The sequence below is a fragment of the Pavona decussata genome, unplaced genomic scaffold, assembly GCF_977016875.1.
Source record: "Pavona decussata unplaced genomic scaffold, jaPavDecu1.1 SCAFFOLD_186, whole genome shotgun sequence".
In the NCBI taxonomy this organism is placed as follows: domain Eukaryota; kingdom Metazoa; phylum Cnidaria; class Anthozoa; order Scleractinia; family Agariciidae; genus Pavona; species Pavona decussata.
In genome coordinates, this window is record NW_028145595.1 from 1,191,036 (window position 1) to 1,202,770 (window position 11,735).

The 11,735-nt window shown below is 37.3% G+C and overlaps 1 protein-coding gene and 1 long non-coding RNA gene across 2 annotated transcripts; both read left to right on the top strand.

Annotated features, from left to right (window-relative positions):
* Positions 1-2,921, top strand: LOC146462606 (uncharacterized). Its single transcript, XM_085085502.1, has 2 exons — positions 1-363; positions 2,684-2,921. The coding sequence occupies exons 1-2, from the start codon at positions 132-134 to the stop codon at positions 2,782-2,784; spliced, it is 333 nt and encodes a 110-aa protein (XP_084941628.1). The 5' UTR covers positions 1-131; the 3' UTR covers positions 2,785-2,921.
* A 4,725-nt stretch (positions 2,922-7,646) lies between these two features.
* Positions 7,647-11,707, top strand: LOC146462607 (uncharacterized). Its single transcript, XR_014857087.1, has 2 exons — positions 7,647-7,850; positions 10,285-11,707. It is a non-coding gene; the product is annotated as an uncharacterized LOC146462607 (long non-coding RNA).
* The last annotated feature ends 28 nt before the right edge of the window (positions 11,708-11,735 follow it).

Below are 11,735 nucleotides of genomic sequence, written 5' to 3' on the forward strand. Positions count from 1 at the left end.
ACGAAAATTACGCACAAAGCGCTTTAAGTGCCGGTTGCACTAAAGTTGCATCGTAAATCAGATTTCGATCAAAAACATGGTGTAAACAATAAGAGTAATTTGCGCCCACTGTTTCCGCATAACACTACCAGATGGAATCATCGAGCATCAGATATTCGAAGCCAACCCTTTGGAAGAAAAGACCTGTCAAGCTTTTTTTCAATCAGACGTTAACAGCCGATAACACTGAAGATCGCCGCGATGCATCAAAGAATAGTTTTCACTGCCTTTCTGTTGGTCTTTGCCGTAATTCAAGAGTCAAGTTCATTTACAGCTGGAATTGGAAATATGGGTATCAAAGGAAGACGAGAGCTTGTCGTAAAGGTAAGACGCAAATGATTTGCTCCGTGAGAATTGGTGATACTGAATACCAAGACATTAATTCCAACCAGGGCAATAAGATCTAACAAAACATTCCCCCAAAGGACTTTTTTATGTGTCGAAAGATATTTGTACTAGACAATACTATTTCTCTCGTGTAAGGAGTGATAAACGATCTTAAAATTTGCTTCTGGTTGGAACTGAAGAGAAAGATAGGATTTTGTTTAACTTACTCTAGGCTCTTGCTCCGGGAGTTTTACCTCTGTTTTACCACAAAAACCAACCTTCTTAAAATTTCATTTCCAATAAAGAGCAACTCTGTTCCTATACCACTGCAAATTCCAAAAGTTTCAAAAATAAAGATTTAAATTTACAAAAGAAAAATATTACATTTTGGACAGAATTGCGATGCGCAAAACTGGATTACTTCACCATTAAGCTTCGAATCATTTGGGGGAATTTAATCCTCCTAAGGATTTAATTGATTTGCCTAATCAGAACGCTAAATAAAAATTTAAGGGCGTGAGTTAGTTTTTGACACGTTAAGTGATTGTTCAGTATTCAAATCATTTTCACCTTCAATAATTTCAAAAGTTCAATAGTTTGGAATCGAAAAACTGAACTGATTTTAAAATTTATCAGTCGAAAAACCGAAAGGCATCATAGGAAAGTACTGCTCAGAAGCTATCATTTGAATGGTCACACTTTAGGATTTCAACTACAGACTCAAACATTTGAACCACGTTGTACAGCATAATAAACAGCACCACAGGAAAGTACTGCTCAGTGTAGCTTTCATTTGAATGTTCACACTTTAGGATTTCAACTACAGCATAATAAACAGCACCACAGGAAAGTACCGCTCAGTAGCTTTCATTTGAATGATCACACTTAAGGATTTCATCCACAGACTCAAAAGTTAGAACAGCATAATAAACAGCACCACAGGAAAGTACTGCTCAGTAGTTTTCATTTGAATGGTCACACTTTAGGATTTCATCCACAGACTCAAAAGTTAGAACCACCTTGAGCAGCATAATAAACAGTACCACAGGAAAATACTGCTCAGTAGCTTTCGCTGAGATGATCACACTTCGCTTTAGGAATTCATACACAAACTCAAGAGGTATAGAAACCTGTCAACGTTTATTTGACTGTTAGAGAGCGGGGGTGAGATTCAGCTGTTGAAATTCCCTACAACTGTATTTTATTATTATCATTTTGGCAAAAAGAAAACATACTTTTGTACCCAGCTGTTAATTAAGTTTCGTCCCACGAACTTTTCCGAACAAATACTTCATTTAATGTAGACTCAATTAAAAGTGAATTGTTTACAAAAAATATGCGGGGAAACAAATTAAGATTTCCTAGCACGCGGATATAAAGGAATCAAAACAACGTCATTACTGAACCATAGAAGAGAACGTCAGAAAACGCGGTTTGACAATGGTCAACAGCTGATCGCCTGAGAAACAATGTCAGAACAAAACTAAACTATTTCGCCTGTTTAAGGGGGTTAGGCTCTAAAGAAACTGCGGTGCTGCGTCGGTGGGGAGTAGAAACGAATGTTTGGTTTATCAACAGAGTTGATATCTAAAGGTAAATTGGCCACTGTAAAGAGATTCGAGTGCTGACGTTTCGAGTTTTAGCCCTTTGTCAGAGCGAAACCAAATTCGCTCTGACGAAGGCCTAATCCTCGGAAAGTTAACCCTCAAATCTTTTTACAGTGGCCAATTTACCTTAAGTTATCGACTCTGCTGATAAACCAAACATTTATTTTGCCTGTTTTCTGTGCGTAACCAAACTATATCTACATCTTTTATCGTGGGAATCTTCACCATGATTGACCCTTATAAAGCTCTATAAACATATAAACAGTTAAGTGCAGAACCCTCTTGAAAAGGCTTTATGCACAAACGTTCATTTGTAAATCTCTTTGAAAAAGTTTGCGGTGTTTCAGATTATCAGCGAAAAGTCAAGTTTCTCATTACGACAATCAGATTAAGATAAATTGACCCTGATAAAGTAAGATAAACATTCAATTGTAAAACTCTCTGAAAAAGTTGACGTAGTCAGAAGAAATACGTAAAGATCAATAAAGAAGTCAACTTTCTTACAAAAGCGGGCTCGTCTTCCAGATATCTTATCCACGAAACGAAGCCGGTGACCTTCCCCCATCCCCCCTGTTTTTATTTCTGACGGCCTAGCTTTTTGAAAAGGCTTACAGTTCAGGCTAATTTAGAACAAGGACAAAGCTACGTTCACTGGCTATATGATCTCCAGACTTATTACTTAACTTGAGACACTCATTTTTCTCTTGCAGACTCGAAGAGAACTTCAACTTGTGTGTCACTACGTGCGAAGTACTTCGACGCACGAAAGGACTGGGACGAGACCACCATTGTACATACGGGAGATTTGTGATGTATGACGTCACAGCCGGAATGAAGCAGCGAAAGGCAGTCGAAATCAAATGGATATTACGAAACAATACGAATGAACTTTTGAATAATTTATTCCATCATTTTATATAGTGAAAGTAATAAAAGATGAAAATGTAACTCATTGAAGAGTCTCAGTGAAAATTTCGTGAAATAAATGACAAAAAAGTTTAAAATAACACTGTTCAACGACGTTTGGAACATATTTCAAGTTTTTTCATGATCAACAAACGTTGAACGATATTTTGACGTTTTGTACGATTACTGATGCTACGATCAATTGCTTAAGTTTTCTTTGGTTCTTCAGCAGATCTTTATCTTGAGTATTGCGGAGCTAGAATCTAACCCGATTCAGTTCAGCGAAAAAACTAAATGGACTCGGCTACGGCAGAGCCAGAGAATTAACTCCAGTCTACAGTGTATGTTGTAAGTAAACCTATGAATTTCCTAAGAGCGTTAACCTAAGTAAAGAAATGGAAGATCGCACGAGAAAAAAAATCTCCGACCTCGACGGGAATCGAACCCGCGAACTCCGGATTTGATCGTCCGTTGTTCTACTGACTGAGTAACCTGAGTAACGAAGCCAGGAGCGGGAACAAGCTAGTCGTGAATGTGAAGGGTAGCTAGCGGCACAACAATCATTTGTATCGCAGAATCAGTTCCCGAATGATTTTTGCGGCTCCTTCGCGCTCTTCGTTCGCTCACCCGCGCAATGGCGATCATCAAGTATTAAGGCATTGCTATAGCAGTCCATTTAGTTCTCAGTCGAGCACTTACTCAGAGAGGTCATTTCCCTTAACCATTTAGATCATCAGTTTAGATCATCACTTTATTATATATATTGACCTATTTTTGACAGATCGTTAGGGGCCAAAGATTTTAAATTGTCAAACCACTGCGCACAACCCTTGTTCAATAAAGCTATTTGGTTTCATAAGCCAGCAACTTGATGCTGAAATCTTAGCAGTTGAATCTGTTCTTAGTAAACACTGTTTCTTAAAATTTCTTATTAGTGACCGACCAACTCGACTAACCGTCAACTCTTACGAAATCTTTTCGAACCAATCCGTATTGAATTAGTGCATTTTCACTTTCTAGAACCCGAATAGCTCTGAACATTTCACAACCACAGCCCAGCCGTTCAAGATAACTTGTGTTATTTCCATCGCTCCGAGCGAGTCAAAGACTTAAGCCGCACAAGCATGTGCACGAATTCAGAATATCTAGTTGCTTCGGAAATACGCGTGATTCTTACATTTAAACATCTCGACCGTAAGTTTACTTGTGGTTACAGGTATATCGGCAATCTTATAGATTTAATCTGTGTTTTGTTTAAAGCCGGTCAAAGATGTTTAAGTGTCAAACCAACGTTTATATCAACAAACGCTCCTTACATAAAGCTTTCTTGCTTGCTTACTAACTAACACGACTACTTCGATAAAATCTTTTTTGAATCACAATTCAAACAATATATTTAGAATGTCTTATTAAATGTCCATCTCAGGTGACCCCACCTACATCTGAAAATGGCGTTTGAAGCAATTTGTAGCGAAACACTTTATTTAAGCAACCATTAAGCAATTTCCTTTATGAAATCCTGTTTGAATCAATGTTTGGCTAAACCCTACATGTGTTTATTGGCCTTCATTAACAACCGATTTCGGCAGCCTTTTAATTCGAACTCAGTATTCTGAGTTATCGAGGTATCCGTGGGCTCACTCCAGTTTATTTTAACATTTTTACATCCAAAATCAGTTCCAAAACACCCTATTGCATAAATCTCGAACTTCGGTTGAACATGTTGTTGTTAATTGTCTTTTTTAAAGAACAATGTAACAAAGAAACTTGTCGTACAAATCTAAAAGTGTGTGGTTTTTTTGCCACGCCGTGACGACAGAAAAATTAAAAGCCAGCTACTGATATACCAACGTAGATATACGAACACCACTTTTTAGCCGAAATTCCAAATCATACAATTTGGAAAATATCTTGAACTTCTGCTCATAGTTGCTTTTCAAAGAACAAAAATCAACGTGGTTTGCTTTATAGCTTTATTCCATGAAGCTTAAGAGTACTGCGTTCTAGGAAACGAAAAGGAACGAAAAGCGATCGGTAAAGACAGTGCCTGTCTAAGTTTTAACAAAATAAATTGTGCAAATGGTTGTTGAAACGGTTCAATCGTTTTATCGTCTTTTTAAAGAGAAAGACAAGAAGACCAAATAATTTAAATGTGAATTTTTGGCTTTTAAAGATTGCTGAGAGTCGATAAGCTCTACTTTTGCCGACAGATTTAAAAAGAATGACGAACCTTCGGATCAGCCCAGATTTCTCAAAATGGAGATTTCTGAACAAGTTGAAATTTCAGTTTCTCAAAACTGGAGGAATATATGGTCCCGCGACAAAACGTCGCTTCCTTTCTCAGACTACAAAGCACATTCATTCAAAACTTGCTACCCATACAGCTTTCAACAGCTGCAAACTCGATTTATGAGGAAAATACTCTTTGTTCACGAAAACAATGTAACGTTTGGTCGGTGCACACTGTAGACTTAAAATGCGCCACGTTGAAAGAAAAAGCTAAATATATTCACAGCCATTAAAGTGCTACGCGCAAAATTGTGATTGATTTTTCATTTGCTTTTCCTAACAGGGGTAATTCACTGGAAGGACAGCTTGTATGTTCATTCGATGTTCTTTGTTGTTGGTTATCTCACGAAGGGGTGGATATTATAAAGCTGTCGTTTTACGCGGCGAATTTCAGAAATGGAGGTAATTATACGCTGAACTACGAACGTACCTCGCAAGCTTTTAACGCCAAGCAATTTAATAAAACCAATTGCACGACCACGTTAACACTAGCCGATCTCATCTGAATTGCGACATTGTTCAATCCAATGTAATCCTTTGATCTGAGGCAAAATTTAAAAACTGATAAACATTCATCTATCGGCCGATTTTGTAATCCGATTTAAAATGAAGAAAAATGTTTTAACAAAGGCTGTGCTATTCCGCCGTCCGACGACAAGTTTTAGACACAACGAAAAATTATTTGACTCGTGACAAAATTTGGATTGCTACTAGAAGTTATTAGTGGATACCGTGTTACATTCTGATTTAATATATCAAATAAATAAAAATAAAAAACTTTTTAAAAAAATGAAGGCCGTTTTTCTAACCGATAAAATCATATCAATTGTAGACACTCTATTTATCGCACCAAGGGCGGGATTGTGTTTGAAGAAAACTGATTATTATAAAAATCCTGATTTTTGAAAATTGGTGATAAGAGACCAATGGTGAAAATGTTTTGATAATAATAATAATAACTTCTTAAACAAATTTTGCTGTGTTTTTATCCGTAGAAAAATAAATAGATATACAGGTGATAAGCGTCGAGATATATCAAAAAGTTCGGTAGCTGCGTACACTCGGCAAAATACAGCAAGATTAAAGTTTGACGGAAGAAAATTGCCAAATTTGTCCAAAGAAGTCCGGACGCTTGGGATTTTTGCCCTTTTTCAGAGGACTTTGATTTTTGAAATTGCGCCACTATATTGCAGCACAGGTGTAAATAGTTGTCTTTGTATTACCTTTGTTTAACTAGGCGAGGTACAATTGAGCTTTGAGTTTTAGTAATTTGCGTCGTGGGCTGAGAATGTTGGAAAAAGTTCACACGTTAATTCGGGACTGCAGTTCCTTCATAAGTGAAAACTACTATTTTGTAAAAACTAAATTTATTAATGACGCGAGATTTATGAATACCTTGAGGTAAAATTGACCTTGTTTTTTGTCTTTGGGGCACTGTTCGGTAAGTCTTATCAGGTTGTTTTGCTTTCTCAATAGAATACTTTTTAGTTTTCAGTGTATGAAAAGGAACTAATGATGTGGAAAGAGCGTATTCTGAAAAGAGTTTGAAACTGTAAACGTAATGATTGCAACAAATCTGAAGTAGAAAGGAAGGCGCTGATTAATAAAAGAGTTAAGAAGTTCATAAAGAGGAAAGAAGGAGGTGGGTTTTTTAGCAAATTGCTCTCTCAAAATGGTTCAAATATAACTCATAAAAGGACCGAAAATAATACGAAAAAACGCTCAAGAGCTGTTGGCAGCGAGCGATTAAAAGCGCTGTAAATGAAAAAGTAATTAGTGGGCAAGCCGCCTTTGAATATGATAAATAGATTCAGAGATTGAACAGCTTCGCTTTAAAAAGCAGACTAAGATAACTGAAGAGAAAGCTGCCCACACAAAGACCTTAAAAAACGTTTTTCTTTTAAAATATGTTCCACGTAAACTGCACGGCCGAAAACGTTGAAAATACCAAGACCTAACCACGCGCGCAACTAGTTCAACCAGATATTTCGGATCAGTGTTAAAGTTTGACTTGGGATATCGCGACTAAAAGGCTTTTTGCACTGATACCTTCGAGAGCCTTCCGGAACGATACAAAAGAGAGCTGTCCAATGTTTATGCTTTCAATTATGTTCGTTTGCTAACATTAGTCAGAACAGTCATTACGCGCTGCCTTAATTTCCGTCGGCTACAAACTCGACGCAAGGCCCATGCGGTATTTTTTTTGTAATCTTGTAATTACTGTTACCGGTGATTGCGTCTGCGTGGCATATCGTCCAATCAAACGCCATTGCTTTTACTATTCGGAGGTCATTTGAGGTATTCAAATGGCCTTCAGAATTAAGAAAGCTTACGGAAATACAAAACCTGAACGGCTAAGTGACGACATTTGGCCTTTGTTTTTCCTTTCTTTACCAAGAAAGTTTAATTGTAAGCAAACAGAATTTTAATTTTATTTTAATTATTACCAAGTGAAATCTCGAAAACATCACTATAAAAGACACCAAAGTTTGGTAAGCTCCACATCTCCTCGACCAACCTACCTTGAACCATTTTAGCTGCTAGAGAACAACACAAAACAGCAAAATGAAGTCTTCCTTCGTTTTCCTTGGTTTTTTACTTTCTGTGGCGTTGTTTGCTCAAAGAACAGAATGCTTTACGGCCGGAATTGGAAATGTTGGAGTAGGGAAAAGGCAACTTAAGGTATGTCCAGATAGTCTGTTCGCCTTCGGCGCTTCATGTCCAAGTCTCTCACTTTGGGAAAAGAGGGAATGTTAATTTTCTCAAGACAAAACTCCAAACTGCCCAAAAACTAAAACAAAATTAAACAGTTGAGTCAAATGTGAAAAAAATTAACTACGGCACGTTAGAATTCTGTTATAGCCTTCGACGCTCTTTGTTCAATCTAGTTTGTTGCCTTTAAAAAAAAATGTAATATTAGATATTAATTCCCTAAACGACGCAGCTGAAATTTTAATTTATAATTTCCTAGGAGTTCTTTTCGAGATTGCGGCGGCGTAACTGCATAACTCTATAGAGGACGAAATATCGATTGTTACAATAAACTGAGAGGGAATTCGCGAGAAAAGTCCATAATTATTTCAATTCTGATGTGACCAAATTTCAAACTAAGACTGAAACAATTTAAATAATTTGCTTCATAAAGTATTAAAACGCACACGCCATCGCCAGACAAATTTAGAGACTCAAAACCACCTTGTACAGCATAATAAACAGCACCACAGGAAAGTACTGCTCAGTAGCTTTCATATGAAAGGTCACTCTTTAGAATTTCATCCCCAGACTCAAAAGCTAGAACCACCTTGTACAGCATAATAAACAGCACCACAGGAAAGTCAGTAGCTTTCATTTGAAAGTTCACACTTACGGATGCAAAAGCTAGAACCACGTAATATGTGGTGTAACGTTTTCTTCCTAGTAGCGAAACGAAAACTAACACTCACTCGATTTCTGTTAACTTTAGCCGCCAGTTTCTGTATTAAATTCTAGCTCTTATTAACAGGAAAATGGCATCGTGTGAAAATAAACTTCAAAGGCGATTGACTTTCCTTGGCTTCAAGTGTTTGATTTGTTTCATTTCGTAAGCCGAACGGTCTCTTTGAAAAATCCAAATTTCGAAGCGAACGTGAAGCCTGAGAATAGAACGTCAAACTTACATTTTTTATTCGATAAAAGTCAAAGTCACTCTGATCATTTTTTACCTTTATCGTGTTTTTCAAATGAAGAAAAAAAAAAGAAAGAAAGAAAGAAAGAAAGAAAGAAAGAAAGAAAGAAAGAAAGAAAGAAAGAAAGAAAGAAAGAAAGAAAGAAAGAAAGAAAGAAAGAAAGAAAAGAAAATTGGAAGAAAAACAAGGCGTTGTTTTGAAGGAAAATTGTAATATTTGGCCAATACAGGAAAGACAAGTGACAACAAAGAGCAGTGTTTTCGGATCCCATCCAAGTCAGAACTTTTTGCGGTGTTTTGGGGATTGTTTTTAATTAGCTGCAGCACAATTCTGAAGTGCATTCATTTACATTCATTTAAATATTATCTAGAGTTGACACAAATATGATTTTTTAAATGTATGTAGAATATATGAACCAGACTTTTTTTTTTGCCATTTTCTTCGCAGCCAACTTTTTTGGCCACGCAAAATTCAAGTTACAAAATCCCTTTCATAAATCTTTTGGAGTTTGCTCGGCTGTCTTTTATAGATCACTGTAGGACGTTTCAGTTCAGGTTTTTCGCTTTATCATTTCCCCTCGTCGTAAAAAAATCGCTCGGGCTACTTAAGATAAAAAATGATATCGGCTGAAGAGAAGCGCGATTGTAGTTTGGTCTAGCGACGCCAGAAGGGTACTTAAAAAATTGTTCACACTTTCACTTTAAGACCGAACGTTGAAAACTGAGGCCGGGGAAAAGAAAATTAAAAAACACTTTTCACTGTTCAATATAGCTGTCATTTCATACCTCAGGTCACTTTAGGATTTAATACACACACGCAATTAAAACAACACCACAGCTGCCTCGCAATATCCACTTTGTTAGACCGATACCAGGTTTCGAATCGACCCGATACTAGATACGATATCCACCGATATCTAGAATTTTTCGATATGGATTTCGAATCGATATGACGACGTCATCGTTCATGATTTGTTTTGTGATGTCATCACTCAAGGAAGAGCTCATGTTCAAACTATATATACAACGAGTGGAGCATAAGAAAAATTTTTATTTAAAATATAATTAAATTCATTCGAATACAGTGTGGATCTTATAGTCACGTGAAGAGTACCGAAAGGTATCGATAACCAACCGATGTTTCTGGCGAGAATCGATATTTTTGCAGCATAATAAACAGCACCACAGGAAAGTACTGCTCAGTAGCTTTCATTTGAATGGTCACTCTTTAGGATTTCATCCACAGACTCAAAAGTTAGAACCACCCTGTACAGCATAATAAACAGCACCACAGGAAAGTACTGCTCAGTAGCTTTCATTTGAATGGTCACACTTCAAGATTGATCCACAGAATCGTATGCTGGACCAACATCACTTGGAAGGAGGTTTACCTCGGTCTACGAGAGAAACGATATTACGAAATACTCATCGCATCCTTTTGATTGCTTCCAGGTTCACCAGGCGCTTGACAGTATCTGCCGCCAAACGCTCGAGGTTTGCATGGGCGCTGGTAAAGACTACAGAGTGAGGACATTAGAACGTACTCAGGAAAGAAGGGCCGACAACTGACTTCGGAAAAAGGACCTAGGAGTATAATGCGCGCGGAAATCCCAAAATCAATAACCCGACGATGAGCCCACCGCAAAAGGGACTACTTAGTGAACATGACTTACAAATTGACTTTAATGGACAGAATTTGATTTGTGAATAAAAAAAAATACTAAAAAAATATTAATTGTAAATTCAGAAACGTTTATTTGTGATGAACGTGAACGATGTAAAAAAATTTGCAGACAAATGTTCAATAAATGAAGTATTCAAACAGAACATCCTAAATGCATCAAGTTTGTTGGTTGAACGTGATCTTCGGGGAAACTGTCCTACATATGCCATGTAGGTATGTGTACCCTAAAAAAATGTAATTTGTGATAATCGGCATGAAAAGAACATACCTTTACAGAGCCACAATACGCTACACAGGCATCGAAAGTCTCCACCCTCCACTGCAAGGGAGACAACTCTCTTTCCACTAAATGGCTACCGCTCACTGGTTTTCTAAAGATTCTAAGGAAATTTGACAAAATGCGGGAGATAGAATGCGTTGGACTAGTGGTAGGACACTTGGGGATCGTGTACATGACGTTTGAGATGGACCAGAGAGAGCCGAGGGCGTGGGAGGCGATAAAATCTTTGTTGTTTCCAACGATCGCGTGTGTCCATATTGGAGCAACCTTACCGCTACCCCAAACATGACAGAATAGCTAGCTTTTAGAACTAATCAGTACAGACAGCAGTTGTTTGTTTACGTTGGTTTTCAGCTTGAGATGAAATTGCCTCGGAAAATTTCTATTTTAACCAATCATGATGAAGATCAGATAATTTATTTTGTTTTGCTTCGCGTGCTTGTAACTGCGTTACTTGTACTTTATATTACCACATCAAGTCACACAAGTAGTAGTGTCACGCGGAGATTCAGATCGTGCAAAGGTTAAACAATCTTTTCTATCAATTTTCTTGTTTGAGTCTTGAGTTGCCAGAAAGAGCCTTAATAGCAAGCGTTTTTGTTTTTTGAGTAGGCTAATTTGAAACTGATACCAACTAGCCTCACCTCGCAGACGCTCTTTTGGTTCGTCACGCACTCTCTTGGATTTGCATTATTCAAGAGTATATTTGTGAGGCATGGTATAATGGCTCATATACCATGGCCGCTAAACCTATCAAAACCCTACAACTTTGTTATCCAATGATCAAGTGTTTAATAAATATATAATTATACATGCTCTATTATGTTGCTATATATTTGTTGACCTGGCCTACATGGATGAAAAATATATTGTTATAAATGCGGACATGAGGTTCACAACTTCTCCCTAACGCCGCCGTTACACGTTGAAACTTTTAGC